Source organism: Melanotaenia boesemani, chromosome 4 (assembly GCF_017639745.1).
Source record: "Melanotaenia boesemani isolate fMelBoe1 chromosome 4, fMelBoe1.pri, whole genome shotgun sequence".
Taxonomy (NCBI): domain Eukaryota; kingdom Metazoa; phylum Chordata; class Actinopteri; order Atheriniformes; family Melanotaeniidae; genus Melanotaenia; species Melanotaenia boesemani.
The window spans coordinates 6,762,908-6,784,622 of record NC_055685.1 but is presented as its reverse complement, the minus strand read 5'-3'; the positions used below and the strand labels follow the sequence as shown (position 1 = coordinate 6,784,622).

The 21,715-nt window shown below is 38.3% G+C and overlaps 1 protein-coding gene across 2 annotated transcripts in view; it reads right to left on the bottom strand.

Moving 5' to 3' along the window:
* ttbk1a (tau tubulin kinase 1a) overlaps positions 1-21,179 on the bottom strand; it is a 55,224-nt gene extending 34,045 nt beyond the window's left edge. The window contains exons 1-6 of one of the 2 annotated variants that reach the window (XM_041983220.1): positions 21,108-21,179; positions 7,731-7,889; positions 6,516-6,663; positions 4,133-4,206; positions 2,281-2,421; positions 993-1,097 (exon numbers count right to left, since the gene is read on the bottom strand). In XM_041983220.1, coding sequence (XP_041839154.1) covers positions 993-1,097; positions 2,281-2,421; positions 4,133-4,206; positions 6,516-6,663; positions 7,731-7,838 — 576 coding nt within the window. In that variant the 5' untranslated portion in view covers positions 7,839-7,889; positions 21,108-21,179. Of the gene's footprint in view, positions 1-992; positions 1,098-2,280; positions 2,422-4,132; positions 4,207-6,515; positions 6,664-7,730; positions 7,890-13,682; positions 14,261-21,107 lie in introns of those variants that run through there. The other variant, XM_041983221.1, reaches the window with a different exon arrangement.
* Positions 21,180-21,715: the final 536 nt, after the last annotated feature.

Below are 21,715 nucleotides of genomic sequence, written 5' to 3'. Positions count from 1 at the left end.
TAAATGATGCATATTAAATCAAATGTTAACTGAACCTGAATGAGTGAACGAAACAGACGCTTTAGCTTCAAACGCAGCAGAAATTCAATTTTTGTTTCTCTCCATCACTCCGAGGAGAAACAGGGTGATTACTCTGTGACTTTAAAGGGATGTGCTGTCTATTTATGGTTAAATGAGGGCGTTTCTGAATGACCATGGCCAGTCAGTGATTTAGAACATGTGGGATTTATCAGCAGCTGATTACTTGAGGCGTGCATTCAACTGGCCTCCACATCTTTAAAAAATCCCAATTTTTTTGTATTTCGGACAGTTTCTACGAACGGCTGATAAATGAGGGCCCTGGTTTCCTTTGTCCTTTACCGGTTCATTGTGTTGTGTTAGCGCATCGTGTCCGTCCCTGACGTTACTAGTTATGTTTTGTAACCAGCTGTCTTTCCTCTGTTCCTGGGCAGTTAACCTTCAGGTCGCCTGCTAGCCTCCTACCACAGTCCTGCGTTTGGGTCCTACTTCCTCTACTCCTGCTGCCGTGATCTTTGACATTACACACATGGTTAATAGAACGTGTAATTGGTTTAAGTTAATCTGTTTTTTACTTAGTTTTCTACTTTGGAAATAATCACTTATTAATGTCAGAGCTTTTAAAATAGAACATTAAACAATGTAATATTAAAAAAGGTTGGCTAATAATTCATTAGATTATTCATTGTAATAATAATTAACAGCTAGACATTCCCCTTAATGGATAATGCTGATAAAATATTTAGATTTGACATAGTTTACATATTGTGTAATCAGATACTTTGGAGTTCAATAAGTTTATAATAATTTCCCCCAACATTCAATGTGATAGTTCTGGTGGCAGGAAGGGAAGTTGGACTTATTATTTCTAGAGTGTTGTGAGTGGTGTGATGTTTCCAGTGTCACAGATTAATTCCCGGTGTTGTTTTTCAGCCTGCAGTCTGGTTCAGAGTAACAGGCGTATAGTGTCTTACCGGTCGGACCTCTCCCGTGGTGTTGGTGTACTGACGCGCCAGACCGAAGTCCAGCATGTAGCACTTCCTGTAGGTGGAGGGAAGCCGACCCATTGCAAAGTTTGACTGGAGGAACAAAGCACAGAGACTCATCAGGTCACAAAAAAAAAAGAATTTTCCTGCCTCTTTTTAATTTAATTAAGCTGCATTTCTACTGCTACGATTACTGTCCTACAAGTTCAAACAATCTAATAAAAAAGAGTAAAATTTATAATTTTTTAAATTGTTTTTTCTTGCAGCCAAACAATAAAAAAATGACTGAGATGAGCAGAATTTAAATTCTGGATTACTTTACACTTTCTAATGCGTCTTTGGAGCTTGAGCTACTACTTCATTCTTTTAGCACTTTAATAACCAGCAGCCCTGATCCAGACCGAGAGCCTGATGAGCATCATGAACACACCATGCGGAGGCAGAGCAGACAGTCTGCAGGCTCTTCAGTTCCAATCTGACCTTCCTGATCCTTCACACTAATCAGCGCCTGCCCTCCAGCTTATGTTCCAGATCCTCTTGTTATTATGCAAATACATTCAGCACAATGCTCTAAAATCCTCTTCTTATGATCTTCTCTTCTCACTGCTATCAGCTCATTTAGCTGTTTACAACACAGCAGATGTCTAAAACTGCAAAACTATGAAACTTTATTGGAAACTTTGATGCAGACATTGTCAACCATAATGGAGAAACAGGATGACGATGTTTCACACAGCTTAAAAAAACATATATTTCAGTTTGCTTTCCAGTTTTAAATAAAAAGAAAATGAGCACATAAGAAATCCCAAATTTTCATCTTAATATCTAAGAACAACATTTTACAGTCACAAAAACTTGTAAAAGTGTAACAACTGTAATTTGTTGCATAGCAATAAAAACATGAGATGTCATCATTAAACATTCAGAGCACTCTTCCAAACCCAACCCCTGATAAAACATTAGATAGATGCTTAACTGTCCAGCTGATGTTAAAGTAATTTGAGCTAATCATGAACAACTTTAGACTTGCTTGACAAGATGTATCAATTACTTGGAGCTGCAGACCACAGGTGATGGGAAATTATTTTCATTTGCATTTGTTGATGCAAATTTATCAGAAAAAGAAACTCTATCCACACATAATTAATCAGAACAAAGGTTTTAAGGTGGCAATGTCACCTCAGACCGCGTATAAATCAGATCATCCAACAACGCTCTCCATTTAGAAACACCACACAGGAAGACAAGGTTAAAGACGTTTTCTTATTCATTGTACCGGTTTTATGTCGCGGTGCAGGAAACCCACTGAGTGGATGGCTTCGATGGACTCCAGGATCTGCTTGCCGAGTCTCAGAGTGGTGCTCATGGTGAAGGTTCCTCTGGGCTGACTCCGCCGCAGGTCCGCCAGGTTACGACCCTGTGATCACATGTGCACGTGTTCTTTAGATGTTAAAAATAACACATATATGGAACAAAGGGAAACATAGTTTCCATATGGGAAATGTGGTTTTGCAATATTTTCATTGTCATAAGATGTGAAACATATGTAATCACATGTGAAACACAAAGAACCAACACCTATAGGAAATCTATGAGATCACATGTGAAACCTATGTTATCTTACACTAAACCCACATACAATTCCATGTGAAACACAAGGAAACTAATTAATGTTCTTTCAGGCTTCACATTCCCATAGTTACTGAAAATGTTGACACTTATTTTATGTGATAATATGAATAACACAAGTAAAACATGTTATGACACGTGGTAAGTTTTTCCACGTTTCCACCATGTTATAGCCCGTACTAACATTTTACTCAGGTGTGCCCTACATGGGATCACATGTGCAACAAGTCCTCCATTAAATCATCACATGTGAAACTGATGCAAACATCACCGGAATTTATGGTGATGTTTTAGTGATGTGAATGGAATTCCTTTTCATCTTGGTATGAGCTGGAAAAATAGTCATTTACATTCTAACATAATGAAAGTCTTTATGCATTTTTCCAACACAGAGTTTCAACTAAATGTTTATTTATAACAAAATATTAGCCTGGCATCAGCAGACAAATTCCCAAATAAAGTTTTGTCTAGAAAACTTTAATTTTCCCATCCAAAGAGTTCCATAAATAAATGCGAAGCAAAATGCTTCTGGTTGTGATTGGATGAATCTAGAACCAATCAGAGCAACAACATGTGGATGTATTGCTGAGGGACAGGTCTTATTGGAACCCCACTACACAATCTTTATATAGGAGACCTGCTCTGGGTTAAATTAGCGCCAGTAACTGGTCTGCCCAGCAAGGCTGGGTGGAAATGTCTTTAAAGAGAATTGAGGCCCAGAGTGGGAGGCTGCATTGGTATTGGGCTCCCATGTGGCCTGATGTAAATCTCAATAAGAGCCAGCAACTGTGGTCAGATGTTGTGGGCACCATAACAGGTCAACACATAGTTGGCTTTAACCACAGTGTTGGATTTAACTAATGAAGTTGAGAGAATGATTAAAGCAGCACTTTACAACCGTACAGCTAAATTTAGTTGAGTGTGGCCTAACAGAGGTTAGGGGTTTGTTTCCACTCATGTGTTGTACCTCTTTTTTTCTTTGTCTTTGTCTTCTTTGTTGGTTGGCCAGCAGCTAATAGTTGCATTTCTGCCAACTTCTAAACTGAAGCATGCTACATCCTTCGCAACTTTACTACCATTTTACTGATATTAATGTGTGTTCTCAAAAGTAATGATATATTAGATGTTATTTCTTCTTATATGTGAGTTTATGCTGGTGTTATAGCAGCTGTTTTGATAGCTGATTCACACAAGTGGGGTACACTGGTCTGGCATTGTGTCCTCAGGACGATAATGGTAAAAAAGTGGTGTGCAGGGGTCTGGCCTGAAGTTCACCACCATGCAAATACTGTTAATCACACAACTTCCAGCTACTGTTCAACCCCAGTTCTTCCTGAGGAGATGAAACCTGTCCCTGTGGTTTCAATCTTCTGGCAAAAAAGACAAATGTGAAGCATTTTTCATGAGTCCTAAGAGGCTAATATAATAAAGTCATCTTTATTTAATGTGTCCTTCCAAGTGTTTATATTCATTTAAAAACTCTTTTTTCTGTGACTCACCTGAAGCTGCATGACTACGTAGTTGAACTTGTCATTTCTTCCACAGCCAATAAACTTACAAACGTGGTTTTTACCTAAAGAAAACAGAAAACAGTGGTTATGTCCAGTTCTTTTTTTTCTTGTTTAACTGAGCACTTTCACATAAAATGAAGGTCACTGTGTCACAAGTCAAAAACAGCATCTGAACAACAGCAAGTTACAAACAGAAACATAACGAAGATAATGGCACATGAAGCAGCTAAAGACTAAGGTTCAAAGGGGGGTTTGAGAACTAAAAGACAGATTATAGAAGGTAAATACTGGATATTATTTATCCCTATCAGATGGGAACACACATGATTCATAATGTATGCTTAAGATGCTTTAACTTGGCTAAAGGGTAAAATATCTAAACAACGCGATACATACATGTTTTAACTAGTTTCTGCTGTACAATTAGCCAAAAAGCCAATAATATTTCAAATTTGTAATATTATTGATATTGTTCCACAGAAACTATGAAAACTAATTACAAACCGGTGATGTTGGGTTGATCCTGAATTTAAGTGTCACTTACAAAAACAGTGACAGAAGCAGTTAAGCTAAGCTAATAAAGTTAAGCTAAGCTAACAAAGTTAAGCTAAGCTAATAAAGTTAAGCTAATAAAGTTAAGCTAAGCTAATAAAGCTAAGCTAATAAAGTTAAGCTAAGCTAATAAAGTTAAGCTAAGCTAATAAAGTTAAGCTAAGCTAACAAAGTTAAGCTAATAAAGCTGGCTGGTCTCCACTAACAGGAAAGGATGATATCTATTTGTTTGCAGATGTACTGCAGTACCATGTTCCAAGTAAGTCTGTAACTCTATAAATAACATTTTCTACCAGAGTTTACTTTTACTGAGTCTCACTTGCTGTCAGATGTTTTATTAGAGCTGCAGCGATTAGTTCTGTTATCAATAATTCAGTTCACAGAAAATTTAGCAAAATTTTAGTGTCCCTGAGCAAGACAACGTACCCCAAATTGCTCCTGATGGGTCGTGGTTAGCGCCTTGCATGGCAGCTTCCACCATCAGTGTGTGAAAGTGTGTGTGAATGGGTGAATGTGACGTATAATGTAAAGCGCTTTGGGTATCATTCCAGGTACAGTAAAGCGCTATATAAATACAGACCATTTATCATTTACCATTTACAGCTCACAGCAAAGACATAAAGATGCCTCCTTCGTCCTAACCAACCAGATTGTAATTCCTAATCACTAACCACATTGTTCTTTAAACGTCAGTTAAACGGTGAAGTAATGAGTGACTGAAAACAAAGCAAAGGTAAAAACTGAATGTAGAATTTTGGGTCAGATGGGAAACAAGCTCACATTTCCTGTTTGAAAGTAAATGTGATGAATTTGTCTTTGACAACAGTTTCACTAAAATATTTAAAGTGTATATATCTTTGCAATCATTTTCAAGTTCAAGAATAAGGACAAAAAAACCTGTAATAAATTAACCTATGAGAGCACGATGTGACATATTTGTCACATACAGTTTCTGAGACATTTTGCTTCAATTTATGGTATAAACTTTGTTTTAAATCCTGTTGAACACAATCTGATACTTGTCTTCTGTCTCCTAATAGATACACAGAAGCAGAAAACTACATTATAATATTTTAATATATCACATTGTAATAAATGGTATATATCCCTCCCATAAAAATCTAAATTTTTTGTTACATTTTATTAAAGGGCCAAATAAAGACCTCATATTGAAAAAATTGGACTTTTCTTAGCATTTTTTAATGGGTCGGGCCTTAATGGGTTAAAGTTCATGATGGCCTCATTAATTTCTGTGAGACTGTTCAAATTTAATGAGAATTGTGATTTATGATGCTTCATCAGAACAAAAATGGCAGGATTCTGATTTATTTCAACAATCAAAATGGTTCGATTCAGAGACATTTAGATGGTTACTCATATTAAATCTGCATATTCCCCCGTCATCATTAACGAAGCGTGAGGGTACTAAAATAAAAACCTTGTCTTGGATTTAAATTATTCATTCAGATTGGACGGAAGCTTCAGGAGAAAATGTTTTGAGTCTGAGGAGGTGGAGGAGAGACTGCTGAATTGTGAGCGGTTGATCAGTCAGATGCTGTCGGACAGCGGCTGGGAACTCTGCTGTGACCAAGTTAAAGCTACTTCAAGCATCACCAAATCAACCATCCGTGTTGTCCTGACGCACGGTACGAGCATGTGACACGATCACCGCTTTAGCTCAGCGGTGACATAATGCTGTTACACAATAATCACGACTGTTCATCTAAGCATTAAATTCAGCATATACAGAACTGAATACGTGTTTTTTTCATGATCACCATGAATCCAGCTCAGATGTGTGAAACAAACAGGAGCTCACCCTGCAGCTTCTTCAGTACTGCCACCTCCATCTTTAGCACTTGCTTGGGCTGCTGGGCCGACTCCACCTTCAGCGCCACGTTCTCCCGCGTCAGCAGGTCCAAGGCCTCATAGATCTCCCCAAACCCGCCACCACCAATCTTCTTCAGCTAGGTCACAAAACAGAGTCAGAGAGAACTGTTTTATCTCAGTTATAAGACCCTCCAACACCAAACAAAACCTCTAAAAATCTGTTTCCATCCACATTCCTCGTTTCTCAGCTGAAAGCAACGATTTGTTGTAAAAGCAAGAGAATTTGATCCATTTAATCAAGTCATTTACTACGTGAAGGCTTTTTATGTAAGGTTAATACAGGCATTTTTATTTATTTATCTTCTTCTGTCATTCACCCAATCTAGAACAGATGCCATCATTTAACAATGTTAAAAATCTATAATGCATCACTCTTCTGTCTTTTTTCTGCTTCTCTTTCTTTCACTCATCTAATTTCATCTTTCTTTTGCCTTCAGTTTCTGTTTTTAGTTTATGATGGATTTTACTGGTTCAGTAGAGACACTAGAATGATCGATGACGTGCAAACAGCCTGCAAGCTACACGCTGCAATCTGATTGGCTGAGACAGGAGCTGCTTATATAACCTCTTATTTCAGGAAGCAAACAGAAATGTGACGACCACAGCGGTGGGTTTATATGTGTTTGCTCTTTAACTGCTGAGCACATCTTCCAGGATGACTCAACAGCTGAGATTTCCTGTGGCCATCCTTAGATTTGTGTTTGTCATCATCAGAGCTTTTTCTCTTCTTCCTGAACAAACTTTAAGATTTTGCTTCATTTTTCTCCCAAAGCATGTCTTCTGTTAGAGCAGTGGAAGAAAAGCTCATAAATTCATGCACAAATGTGTATTTTTCTACCTGTTGTCTATTGGCAAATCAGTGCAGATTTAAACAGATAATTCATTTTTATACATAAACAAACGCCTAAAAAATGTAATCAGAAGCTTAAAAATGGATACTAACGTATAATAATAACGTATAATAACGTATAGAGTTTTTATTGTAATCTGTACTGTTTTCCCTTAAAATCAAACTGAATAAAATAGTAAATTTTTTATAATAAATAATTAATAACTTTTGTTTAATGAAGAAGGAAAAGAATTATGTAGTTTAAGTGCAGGACGTGCAGACTGAATTAAGAGCTGGGGATGGATCCTAACTCACCACTTTCCATCGGTCTTTGACCATGCAGTTTGGCGGCAGGATGTCGGCCTGCTCGGACGTCCCATTCATGTTGGCGTTGTCCTGGAGGCCGGGGACTAGGCACTGCATCTGCCAGCCAGACAGAACACGAGCAGCTCCCAGCTTAAAAGAGCCATTTATCTGTGAGGAGGGGGGAATGAGGTGAGGAAGGGATACAAGAAAAGGAAGGACAGACAAGCAGGACAGAGCAGTTCATCGTCTTGGTACTGGGAGACTCTGAGTCTAACCACAGCCCTGAGCTGGGGTAGTCACAGCAGTCCAGTAAAACAACAGGCATTAAATATGGCTGACTGCCATTAGAAGCCATTCTTCAGCTAGATCAGGCTACAGGCTGGTAAGGAGGGTTGCAGTTGGCGTTAAGGTGGGGGGGAGGGCGTGTGATGGTATTTGCAGTAACTGGAGCAAATATCATATCTGCAGAGGAAGCAGATGGACGCTCTGCCATCATCCTGACTGCAGCTGCAGGCTGATACGCTGCAACGGCCCAGCAGCCATCAACTCGAGCGAATCTTTGGAGATCAGAACTAACATCATTGAGCATAGCACATGGTCACATCCCAACATGATCCCACATTTAACTAAAGAATATGCAGTATTGTACTTCTTCACTTTCTTGCTGAGTCAGTCCCATTTCTAGCCTATTAGCATAGCATAAAGACTGGAAGCAAGAGGGATACAAGAGGACTGGATGTGTGCAAAAAACAACAAAAAACTTATTTATTGAAAATTACAAGTTAAAACATAATAAATCAAATTAAAAATATATATAATATTTAGTAGATTATGAGCTGTATTGATCAGGAAAAGTCACCTTGAGCAAACAGCAAGGAAACAAACCACAGCAAACCTGTCCAAATGATCATAACTTTTATTTTTTATTTACTTCCATTTAACCAGCCTTACAGTATCCCTGTGTTTCCGGCCGTTTTTGTACTCCTTATTTTTAAGATGCAACTCAGCAGAGTACATATAAATAGAGAATAACTAACACTGATAAGGACTGAAAATTAAACTTCAATGCTTTCTTGGTAGTGTATCCCATACAAAACCGGAAAACACTGAAAGTGTTTAAATTTATGCATGTTTACTTGTTTGTTTGTGATGGGAGCTTTTCCATAAAAAGGGAAACATATAAAAAAATCCATCTGTTGACGATGCAGTAACAAATAACCAATGGCTTTGTTTTGTCAAAGAAACGAGCCATGAAGTTGAATTCAGTCACTTGAATTTAGCTCGGCAGGTGCAGAAGTGTACACTCCGCAGTCCATTACAGCTCCCATCAACCTCCATTAACAAGTGGTTAGATTGAGGGGTTTTTATGACAATAAGCAGGATGAATTTCAGTTGTAGGTTAGAAAGAGTTTCATGAGAGTTGGAGGAGATTGTTGGGACCGAACAGCCTGGGAGTGAGCTAAGCCTGAGAAAACAACTTCAGGGCAACTAAAGCCCTGGAGAAGGTACATGTTTGGTGAATAACCATGTGATAGTTGTTCCAAACTTGATGACTCCACTCAGAAATAATGGAAACTGTTAGAAACTAGTGTACTCCTACAAACAATACTAAACTGGACGAGCATAAACACTTCCCATGAACACTAGCTGACCTGTAACAGACTGAAACACTAGGATCAGCTGGTCTGCATCTCCCTGAGCTCACCACTTTTATGTTCTCTGATCAGAAAAACTTGAACTGTTTGAAGTTTTACTCTCATACAACACTTCTGCCATGAATGGTTATTAGATTTCAGTGAATTTGTGGAGGGGGAGATCTTAAATTCAAAGTGATGCATGTCAGTCCCCCAAACCATGCTTGTTCTGCATGCAATGCCACGGGCTGTCATCAGTGCATGCAGAGCTCAGGCAGACTGCATATAATCATGGAGTGTCCACTGTATTTCCAGTCAGCCCAGCTCTGATGGAGGACCGGACGGACTGCGGAGTAAGGCAGGAGGCTTCTCTGCATCTTCAGTGGTACAGCTCGGTTTGACAGCGGCACCATCATCATCATCATCAACAGATATGCAGAAACCAGCACCCTGTAACACTGGAGATGTAGCGATACCTGTGGCAGACCTCAACACACTGCTGAGACTCGGATCACAGCAGACGGCAGGACCACACAGCCAGAGGAAAAGGGCTATTGCTGTTTAGTAAAATATTAAAAGTCTTTCATGTAATAAATTCTAATGTATTAAAGTTATTTATTAGATTGAAAACAGTATATTTTAATCACATGTCCATTCCCATTAGGTGTTACAGGAAATGATGGCATCTTTTCTGCTGTTGTACACAGGTATAGTGCAGGCATATGGATGTTGTAGCAGAAGTTTGCATTGTTTCATGTTGTAAATTCCTGCATTGGACTGCATTGACTTCAGTTAAATCATATATCATTGAGCCCCATCCGTACTATCATATTCTTGCATAGTTTTGCCACTTCTGATATCATTCGGTCGTGTTTCTCAAGTTTGAGATGTTCACTGCTTTAGAGCACCTGGTTGAAATTAAAAACTTGTTGAGGAGGTGCGTTCATCTGAATCAGATGTGTTGGAGCAGAAAAACATCTACAATGTTAATACAAGAATTAGAAGATGGAAAGATGTGGGGTACTCTGTGGTCCAGCAGAAAAGCATTCTGGTTTGTGACCAGGTCTCAGCAGCAGCAGGTCAGAGTGAAACATCCTGACAGACACCTCCTCTACTAGCAAACCTCAGTCTCACCTTCGTCTTCACTTCTTCATCTACAAATCTACTAATCTATTACCGGGTGGGAGGGGAAGGGGTGCTCTGCCAGTAGCTGGGTTTGCATCATTCCAGTTTTTTGATCTGATGAAGTCAGTCAGAGCTCACCATAGTTCTGAGCTCCTGGAAAACCTGACGGCTTACAACAAATCCTGAGCGGGACAAAACCCTTCCTGTTCCTGTGTTAGCCTACAAGCCAAAACAGAGGGCACAGTTAACCAGCAGCGTAGGAGTAGGAGGACAGCGATGACTGACCACCGCAGTCGTCTGTCCTGACATCACGAAGGGGCGCGGGGCATGGAGGGACAGGACTTCGAACACCATGTTTATACCTTCAGATGCTCACACGGCAAATACAGTTCACATTACAGCAATTATCTAACAACAAAAATAAACTTTTCAGTTAACATTTCCGTGTGATACCAGATTCACCAAAACACTTTTAGTAAACCCTGATGGCTAAACTTTGTGGTAAAGGACTGAATGTGCAGATAAACTGCTGATGGCACAAACATCTGACTTTTCTGTCTGAGGTTTTCTTCTTGCGTGCATGCATGCACTCAAATCTTTTAGCATATTGCACTCTCTACTTCTCAGCATCTCTTCCAGGTAAATACTGGTTAACTACTTTATTTGGCAAAATAATCCCAGGGCACTATACTGATAAGCTTCATGGTTATCTTATATTGAATATAATTAGTGACACTTTTGTTAAAAAAAATACACATATTTTTATCATTCTACATGAATTAGAAAGAAATAGAATTGAATATTAAAATTATAAAACTGCTAAAATGGCCATTTTGGAGACCTCTTCTGAACAGTCTACTAAATTCTCTCTGATTTGGTTCAGCTTTACTTTATCAGAGTTGGCCTTTGCAGAAATAATGTTCACTTGATCTATGATCTGATCTTAGGTTCAGAGCTACAGCTGCATCATTTCAAAAGAGATATTTATAGTCATACTGACAGTGTTTTCTCTTTTTTAGGCAAGCCTGAAACCTTTTTCATTTGTGCTATGTGCCATCTTCATTTATTCTTCACCAGTAACATACTAATATTTACACACAACAAAGCTTATAAATATTCCCTTTACTATGACTCCTAAAGTATTTAAGCAGACCTTGTGGTTGCAGAGATATACTTATTTCATTATGGGTATGCAATTATTAACAAGAGGCCTAAAGAATGGACACAGGCCTAAAAGGTTTAATGACTATAATTTGTGTGCACGTTCTTTACATCTATCTGGAGAAACTGCTAAACATGATCCATTAAATAAATGGTCAACTATCCCAAAACTGACCTAAACTACAGATTTGCTTCCAAATATAACAACTATTATTGTTATTGTAAAGGATATATTATCCTTTACGTACTACTATATTTGCATTATGTGTGAGGCAACAAGCTAATTTATCTGAAAGCTAATTTATATTGTCTTCTTAATTTAACTCCAGTACTTTAACCCATGCACACGCACCTTTTCAAGCTTTTTTTATAAACATTTTTTAAAGCATTGAACGATAACCCAGCACTACAGAATAATGATTCCTGTTGCTGTTTACTCTTGGTGCAGCCAGTGCATCAGTTGCCACAACAGAAGGATACCTGGCAACATTCAGAAGTAAAGGAATTTTCTAAGCCCCCAAAACTGATGTGGCACGGGTAGCCCCTGTGTTGGAAAGTGGTGGATGAGGTTCTTGATCAAGCATCAGCTACCCGACTGCGCAACAAAGAGCACTTGCTGCCAACTGGACAGCACAGCTCAATATAAAGGCCGGCTGAATAGGTGTCCCATTAAGGTAAATTTAAGAAATGTTTGGTCATAAAAAAGTAATCAGCCCCATTATCTGTACAGATGTCACCTGATGCTCTTTTATTATAAAAGTTATTTTAATTTAAGAAGAATGGAGTCTCAGATTAGGGAAACTGGGGTAGGTGTGAATAAGCTGATGCTTCAGTCTAACTCTGTTTCAGACATGCTGGGTTTATATGTTATTGTTTGTTGTATTGTTTTAATTTAGTTATGTATTTATTCATGTTTTGTTTTTGTCCTGTTTTTGTTTCTTCTCAGTTTGCACATATTCAAAATAAAAAGCAGAAAGAAAGAAAGAAAGAAAATTTTGAGAATATTTTTGCGTCCTAATGAGGGAATATATTTACATCTTCTGTCTCAGCTCAGGGATGGTGATGCTTTTATTTCAGGTCTTTTTAAATTTTCTATGATTTATCCCAACTCTTACTTTTGTTCAGGAATGAGGAAAATACCACACAACTCTGAAGAACATTTGCATACTCAGAAATCTTTCTTTTAAACTAAACTCACAATTATTTGGTGAATCTGACATCAAATGGAAAATAGCAGCGTTTTGTGACCTGGATATGCACTGATCAGACATCAGTGTTTCTCTGAACAGAACCAGAAGCAGAATATGAACATGATCATTCATGGAGAGAAAAAGTTACACATTTAATTTCACAGTGGAAGCAACTTCAGCAACATCATATTTGTGTAGAACACATGGCAGAGAACACGCCGTAATTATACTTACTTACCTTTCTATCTTTATAAAGAAGCATGTTATGTATTTTTTTATGAATTATTTCATTATCAATCCAAAACACAAATAATGCGTTTTCTATTTTTATTTTTTTCAAAACTGACTGGTTAGATCCCCAAATGAAGAATAATTGTGGAAGACACTTGAAAAACCAACCTATAAACACATTATATTAATAATTACTGGTCTAATTGGACAACTGATAATAAAACTAACTGAGCAGAGGAAAATGCTTCTGTAACATTGACTTCCGCTCTCGTGCACGTTTAAACCCCCACCATCCCCATCTTTTTGCCATCCTCTGCATCACTCTTATTGAATCTTTCCTCTCTGCAGTGCACAGTCATGGGTTCTCCGTGCGCATGCGCATAATCGCGTCCTGCTAATCAATAAATCTGGCCTGGACTGACCCGCGTTATGAATTAAAAATCATTAGTTACACAATCCGCACCTTGTACCTGCAAGAACATGAGGCATCAGTCAAATAAAGTATTTTAAAACACTGATTAATAAATAAACATCCATGACACGCATTGCTGCAGGACACACACACCCACTTCATGCTTTCACTTAATACCCGAGACAGAGCCAGTCCGGATCAGGCCTACCTGGCGCACCGTCCGCTCCTTTTCCGCCTTTTGGGAATCTTCATCTGGGATTTTACTTCGGCACAAAACGTTCTGGTCCAGAAAACCCACTGTTCCTCCGAAAGGGGGCCGTGGTTTGGGCCTCAGACTCCCACAGGACTAAATCACCATTTATTTCTCCTCCAACAGTCCCCGATTGGCTATCAATCCAGATCGGGTCGGTCCTCAAATTAGTAGTTCCGTGCAAAGCAGACCCGCTGCAAGACCCGGTCCAGTAAGAAAGAAAGAAAAACTTGAATGGTGGTTAGGAGCGCTCATTACAACCCTGCTGCTGTCCTGGTACAGGTCCTCCTCCAGTTTTCCGATGCTGCAGTTGAGCAGGAGGAGGAGGAGGAGGAGGAGGGAGGGAGGGAAGGAGGGAGAGATGGATGCGGACTGGTCCACCCTCCCCCCTGATGGACGGGATTCAGGTATCAAACTCACGCCAAGCTAGATACAGAGACCCGGTTGAAGCAGACTCAGTCCGGTTAACAGGAGCGGTCTGTGGGTGTAAGAAATTCCGGCCCCAGCCTGTTTGTCCGCACTGCAGCTCTGCCTCCACCAGCGTCAAATCACCGTCAGCAACCACAGCCACAACATCCGGTAGACTCTTTCACAATTAAACCCCTCTTAACACTGTCTACCTCATTTTATAGCTGTCTACTAATGCTGTTCAATAAAAAACTGAAACCCTGACACGACAAAATCACAGTCAGGAGACAGAATCAGACTGGTTAAAACCCTAGCAGCAGCAACTCTAACACAATAATCTGCAATGTGTTAAATTATTAATAAACAAACCTCCAAGATACAGTAAAACTGTAAGACAGTTAAGAGGAAGTGTTTCCCTGTTAAGCTAAGAAGCTAATAGTAAAAACTGTAAGAAAGCTAACAGAAAAATAACAGATTCACTGTTAAGTAAGCTAACATGAAGCTAATTGGAAAACTATTAGAAAGCTAAAAGATAGCAAACAGTTACACTGTTGTTTTCACTGTGGGCCCTTGAGCAAGGTCCTTTGTCCCCCAACTGCTCCCTGGGTGTTGAAACATGGCCGCCCACTGCTCTCTGATAAATATACAGATGGAAAAAATGCAGACGGAAATTTCCCAATTGGGATTTATAGATTAAAAATTGCTACCATTATTGTTAAGTAAGCAAGCTAAAGGGAAACTAACAGTAAATCTGTTTATGAACTAAAGTAAGTATGCTAACAGGATGCTAACATTCATACTGTTAACAATAATGGTGCGTTCCAGTTGTCTTGTAATTCCGACAGCAGGTGACGTCATTACTAGATGGTGTTCCCGCTGTACCAGTTAAGAAAAAATTAACATCTCGAAAATAGCCAGCTTGTGACCAAAATTATGTTGTCTAAAACTAAAAATTACAAACCAATTGTAACAATAGTGCACCATGAAAACACCAGCAAAATTTTGTTGATAATATACTGATGCAACATTTCACGAACAACCCCACCTTAACAACATACTCATCAATGCTAACAGCTCGGTGCTGTTTACACTAGAAGCTTAGTGGACACAAAATGTATTAGAAAGAAAAAAACAAAATAAAACAAACAAGCGAAAACAAAAAAAAAACAACAAAAAAAAAAACAACAACCAAAAAAACAAAACAAAAACAATGGGTGCAGTCATCCTTTAGTATAGAATCTCAGGGTTCTCTATGCAACTTTTGAGCTCTCCATTCGGAAAAACAAGTTCAGTTCATCATTTCTGGCAACAATAAGCACAAGCTCAAAGACAACTGGAACAAGCTTTCTGTTAACAGTAAGGTGATAGCTTCATAAGCTAAATTCAATGTCTGTTTATGTTTTTCAGAATTAAAGGTACAGCGTACAAGAATTACTGACATCTAGTGGTAAAGATGCGCATAGCAAGGCTTCAAATGCTGAGCACAGTTGTGACTGGATGGTGGCCATCAGTAGACAAAATTCAGCAACAAAGCTGGTACTGCAGTTTTAAAGCCCAGAGGGCTCTCACTTCACACACAAAGTCAGGGCTGCCAACTCTCGCAGACCGTGAGACGCATTTGGGTGACTTCTCATGCTCTCACGCTAAACCTCCGATTTCTCAAGCTGAAATACACATCAAGAGCAATACCGGCTAATCGGCGATTCGGAAGGATTCCCGGTGGGGCGCATTCTCTTGGACTGGAGTCCCGGTCAAACAAATAAATAAATAAGTGCAGTTATTATATCAGATGTGCAATAATAAATATCAGCCACATTGCTGACAGCTGAGTTTATTTGGGATCTATCTGTTGAGCCTGAAAAAAGACTTTTGTGATCAATAAGTTATGCCTACAGAGACTGTGAGGGCAGGGGCGTTGCTAGACACTGGTCCAGGGCCCCCATTACTCAGATTATTTTTTTTTATTATAAAGACCTGCTATGTTTATGAAATGAGCAGCATTATGTTCCATCTGCTTCCCTTTGTTAATGCAACTGTTACTGCTGCTTCCAAACAACTGCTGCTGTAAATGGAAAAATAAATAATATAAACAATAATAATAATAATAATAATAATATGGTTCTAATACTTTCTAAAAAAAATCCTCTTTTTTGTGTGTTGTCAAACAGAAGTGAAACATACAAATAGAGAATTTATAATCTAATGTATAAATTCATATGGATATAAGTTAGAAAAAACGTCCAAGTGAATATCAGATTATAGATTTCTTATGATTTCTTACATGAATTTGGAGGTTTGCTTTAAAAATCCAGCATAATAAAATTCATATAGTCAGACTTTACTCATTTTTATTTATAATTACAGAAAGAAATTATTATAAGTGATTGTTGGAAATGTGCTCCAACAAATTACTTATGTTGAAAATGATTCTCTAGTAAATGTCACTGAGTCATGTTTTGTATTGAAGCTGCTGTCTGACTGGGAACTGTCTGATAACGAACTATGTGACTGGGAACTGCCTTACTGGCAACTGTTTGACTATGATTGCATAACAATCATATATACTGAACCTTTCAGCACCACTTTAACATTGTAACATCAGTATTGGCAAAGATTAACATCATGGACCACATAGTCCTCAGTTTCAGACCCAGCAGCAGGTCCAGATGAGGCTGAAATTATTAACTTTACAATCAATCATCTGCAGCTGGTTCAAACTAAATGATCTCAGTAACACTGACATTACCTTTTATTCTATTGTATGCTCTGCTATAAGCACCTTGATTAAGGTCCCAAAAAAGGTCAAAAGCCAATCTGACAAGGCACACAGATCTTAAAAAAATATAATTATTGTGAAATTCCCTCCGTCTTGTCTTATTATCCCTTCTTTTTTGTAGTCGAATTGGTTCCTGTTTTATTTAGAATTTTCTGCTGGTACTTAGAAAACCTATTTATATACCTTTTTTAATATTTTGTTACTCCTGAGTGTTATACTTTATTATTAAACCTCACAAAATAAGTCAAAACAAGTCTTATGTCTTGCTACCATGTATGCGACAGAATTTTGGTTGGTTTCGCCAAATCTCACTCCAAGGATTACTGAAAAGTTGGCAGCCCTGCAGAGTTTGTCCATCAAAGACACTATAGTAAAATGGTGGCACAAATATGGCGGCTGTCATATATATGCACCCAAAGCACAGTAATACTGTATAAACTGCTCATTCTATAAGAATAAAAACAAAAAAGTTAATGCACCTTTCCTGGATGCTAGGATTTTTTTTTTCTTTTTTTTCTTTATGAATTATGAAGAATAAGTGGATTCATTTTGTAAAGAGCAAAGGTTAAAGTGTCACCTCAGACATTAGAGTTACAAACTTACTCAGAGAACCAGAGTTATGCTCAGTGGATTAAAGTTTACAGTCACTGTTTGAGGACTGTATGAGCGTGTACACGTGGAGTTACACAGTACAGACGAGTCCGTGAAAAGCCAAACCATACATTTTAATATTATAGAAATCTTAACCCACAGCTTCAGAGTGACTAAAATATTTTATATTTTCAGTGTGTGTTTGTACAGTTCGTAACGCATTTAACTGGTTTAGTTCTGTTAAATCAAGCTCAGCTCTTTTTGCCCATTAACTGTTTAATTGAGCCGATCTGAAAGTTGTCAGTCAGCATCCTACAGGACATGTCTCCAACACCTCAGAGCCAAGAGCAGTGTTTATTTTCTCATCATCATGAAATCACAATCTTTATATTTATCAGTTGCATTTATTATTTATATTTGTGATCTTATACGACACTTTCTGGCTGTCATTTATGACCACCAGATAAAAAATAGCATGTCTGTGCTCTCCTATCTCTCTCTTTGTAACAAATTAGATTGTATATGTTAAATCTATTTGTAGTGTTATGTGTGAGATTAAATCACACTGAGGACTTGTATTAAATTACACATAAGGTGTATAAATTTTCATTAAGACATTTTCTACTTTATAAACTACATTATACTTTTAAAACAAATAAGTATTTTTCTCTCACACTTTTTTCTGTTTTTAATTTGGACCAATACTCTATGTCTTGACGAGCATTGATAAAGTGTTATCTGATCCTCTCCGGTGTTTACTGAGTTTGTAGAAGCACTAAGAGCAGCTTCGTTTTCAGACAGCAGACTTGTGTTTCTTTCCAATAAACAAATTCTAGACGTCCACTCTATTGTAGTCATTTCCACGTCATGCCTATAACTCCTCTTCCTCACTCTGATGCTGCTCAGTCAGACAAGAGCAACAATAACTTTTTAATCATTGACTACATACATACAGGACTGTTTCATTAGTAACTATGCCAGAGCGTAAGTCAAATAGGCAGAAAAATCTCTTCATTAGAAAATGTGGTGAAGAAAAAGGTGGCGTACTTATTATGTGGCAAATCTATTCATTTTTAGTAGATTTTTATACAACAGACCAATGTTAGACATTATGAGAACAATCAAGCAACCGAAGTAAATGTCATGATTTTAGCCTCAGTAAGAAATTACAAGAAAAAAAAAAAGACACCAACTGTCGAGCACGGTGGTGGAGAGCTGATAATTTATGCTTCTTCTGCAGCCACAGGACAGGACAGGAGCTGGACAGCTTCCACTGAGTGGACCAGAAACCCCTCTGTATACCAAAGTGTTATGCAGTCAAACGTGATTCCATTTGTCTGACATTGAAAGCTCTGCAAGTGAATGTCTGCAGACCTCAACACACACTGAATGAATTGTCAGAGCTGTGCATAAACAAATATATGAAATCTCAATGGACATTATAAAGAAAGGTAGAACAAAATGTCTCCACAACGACATGAAAGACTTATCAAACAGAGACGTATTTTTATGTTACTGCTGCTTAAGTTGGTTCAACAAGCTAATGAATCATAAGATGTTGTTTGTTTTTAGAGCTGTAGAGTTTTTTACACACTGACACTGTATGTGAGGCAGTATTTACAGACCTGGCAAGCCTGCGATGGACTGGCAGCTTGTCCACGGCGTACCCTGCCTCTCACCTAGTAGCAGCTGGGATAGACCAACCCCCTCCCACCCTCACTCCTCCTGGACCCTGGATTGGAATAAATGGTATAGAAAATTGGTTGATAGATAAGATATTTAAGACCTGGCAGGGACCACGTGATTTTAATTTTTGTGAGTATGTGTGTCCTTATAAGCCCTATAAATGAAAGGGAGTGTGTTTTTTTTTACTTTCATAACTATAAAATTATGCAGATGACATTTCATGTAGGCTGCAGGAAGTTATGTCTCAGTGGTCTTTTCAACTGTTGGCAAAAACTGACATTTATACACTTGGATATTATATTGGATCTATTTTTAGCTGCTATATAATAAAATAAACAATTTGATATATGCAAACCCAAATCCACAAAGTTGGGACATTATGTAAAATGTAACTAAAAACAGAAAACAAAGATTTTTAAATCTCATAAAAATCCTATTTTATTCCAAACAAAACATAAACAATGTTTTAAAAGTTGAAATTGAGAAATTTTACTAAGGAGCACTCCAGAAATCACTGTCTGTGGACACCATGCACTCCACAAATGCAGCTTAAAACTCCTATCATGAAAACAAGAGGTCAAAAGTGAGCACATCCATTCCCTCTGAACTAAAGCTCATTTAAAATGATCTGAAACAAAGTGGAAAACTGTTCTGTAGTCAGATGGCTCAAAATGTGAAATTCTTTCTGGTTTAGTTAGTCCTGCAGACTAAAGAGGAGAGGGAGTATCCAGCTTGTTATCAGTGGACAGTTAACAAGCCTGCATCTCTGATGGTGTGGGGCTGCATTAGTGTCTATGGCGTGGGCAGCTTCCACATCTGTGAAGCTCCATCAATACTTAAAAGTACATGGACGTTTTAGAGCAACATCTGCTCCCATCCAGACAACGTCTCTTTCAGGGAAGGCCTTGCAGATTTCAGCAGGACAAAGCTGAACCACATCATGCATCCATCACAGCAGCATGGCTTCACAGGAGAAGAGTCTGACTGCTGAACTGGCCTGCCTGCAGTCCAGAGCTTTCACCAATACACAACATCCGGTGCATCATGAAAGAAAAACTCCAGCAAACAAGGTCCAGGACTGTTAAGCAGCTACAATCCTGCATCAGACTAGATTGTGGTGGGACAACATTATTTTCCTAAAACTCCAGCAACTGGTCTCCTCACTTCCCAGATGCTTACAGACAATTATTAAAAGAAGAGCTACTACACAATGCTAAACATCATCTTTTCTATAGTTATTTTTTATGTGCTGCTGCCATTAAATAGAAAATGAGCTAATATTTTCCATGAAATGGTAAAATGTCTTAGTTTCAACATCTATTATGTTTATGTTCAACTGGGAATAAAATTTGAATTTATGAGCGTTGTCAATCATTATATAGTTTTTATTTACATTTTACACAACATTTTTAAAACTGAGGTTTTCTAAGGAATGTTTTCATTCTTATTTTGTCAGAAATTATAAATAATAATGATTCTAGAACTGAAAACATTTTTACACATCTGACTTGAAAATTCCCCATGTATTGTATTTATTGAGATATGACCAACATTGTCTTCGTAGCAGCTAGGTGAGGCTTGAGAAGCTCTTCAGTCCCACCCTTTCAGCAGCTCTGAACGCCTCATCACTACCTTTATTGACCGTGGGGCCTGTTTTGTCGTCCTGCTGTCATTTCTCCCCTCAATATCAACCTTTTCTAGCGAAACAGTACACGGAATTTGATTTTAAATAAAACTAAATTACTTGATTGTATTTTCCGAAGATTCTCTTGGTCCGACGTCAAGCCTTTGGCCTCACACATACACAAACACGCACGCAAGCCTTTTCTCTCCTCAGCATCGCCTATGTTCGCTGCATTCAGCAGGTTCGTTATTGTGCATCTGATGCGACTGTTAATTTGTCTTTTGTCTGTTTGTCTTACCTGAACGTTGTTTTCCGTCCGAACGACATGGAACCGAGCAGGTTCCACTCCCTCTGCTCCATCTCCACAGCATCAGCACCACACACACACGCACCAACACACGGCTCTTCGGCGTCTCAATGTTAGAACTGTGGTTCCAAAGCGCCCCCTGCTGGATTGGAGTTTAACTACACTTCACAAGTACTGTCAGCTTTATGTATTTGTTAGCAGACAGTACTCATGTATTTTAAGCTTGGTTTAAAAGACTTCTCAAGACTCCAAGTTGAGAAATAAAAACCTCATTAAAAGCTTATTATTAACTATCATGTTTTGCATGGAAACATATTAGGACAGAAGTTAAAGCCTTTAGGATTTTCATTTATGTATTTATTGTTTTAGTTTGATTTTAGATAAGATAGCTAAAAAAATCTATGTAGCTACTGTTGGAGAAAACCTTTAAATAAACAATAATCGAACAGGTATACTTCCTGCCACAATATTAATTAAGATAGGTACTAATTTCCCACTTTCCTAATTAACCAGATACTGTTCCACAATAATGTCTTTTACCCGAGGTTTTCCTCCTGCATGTTCTTAACTGGATCACAGGTGACAGGCAACCTCTCTCA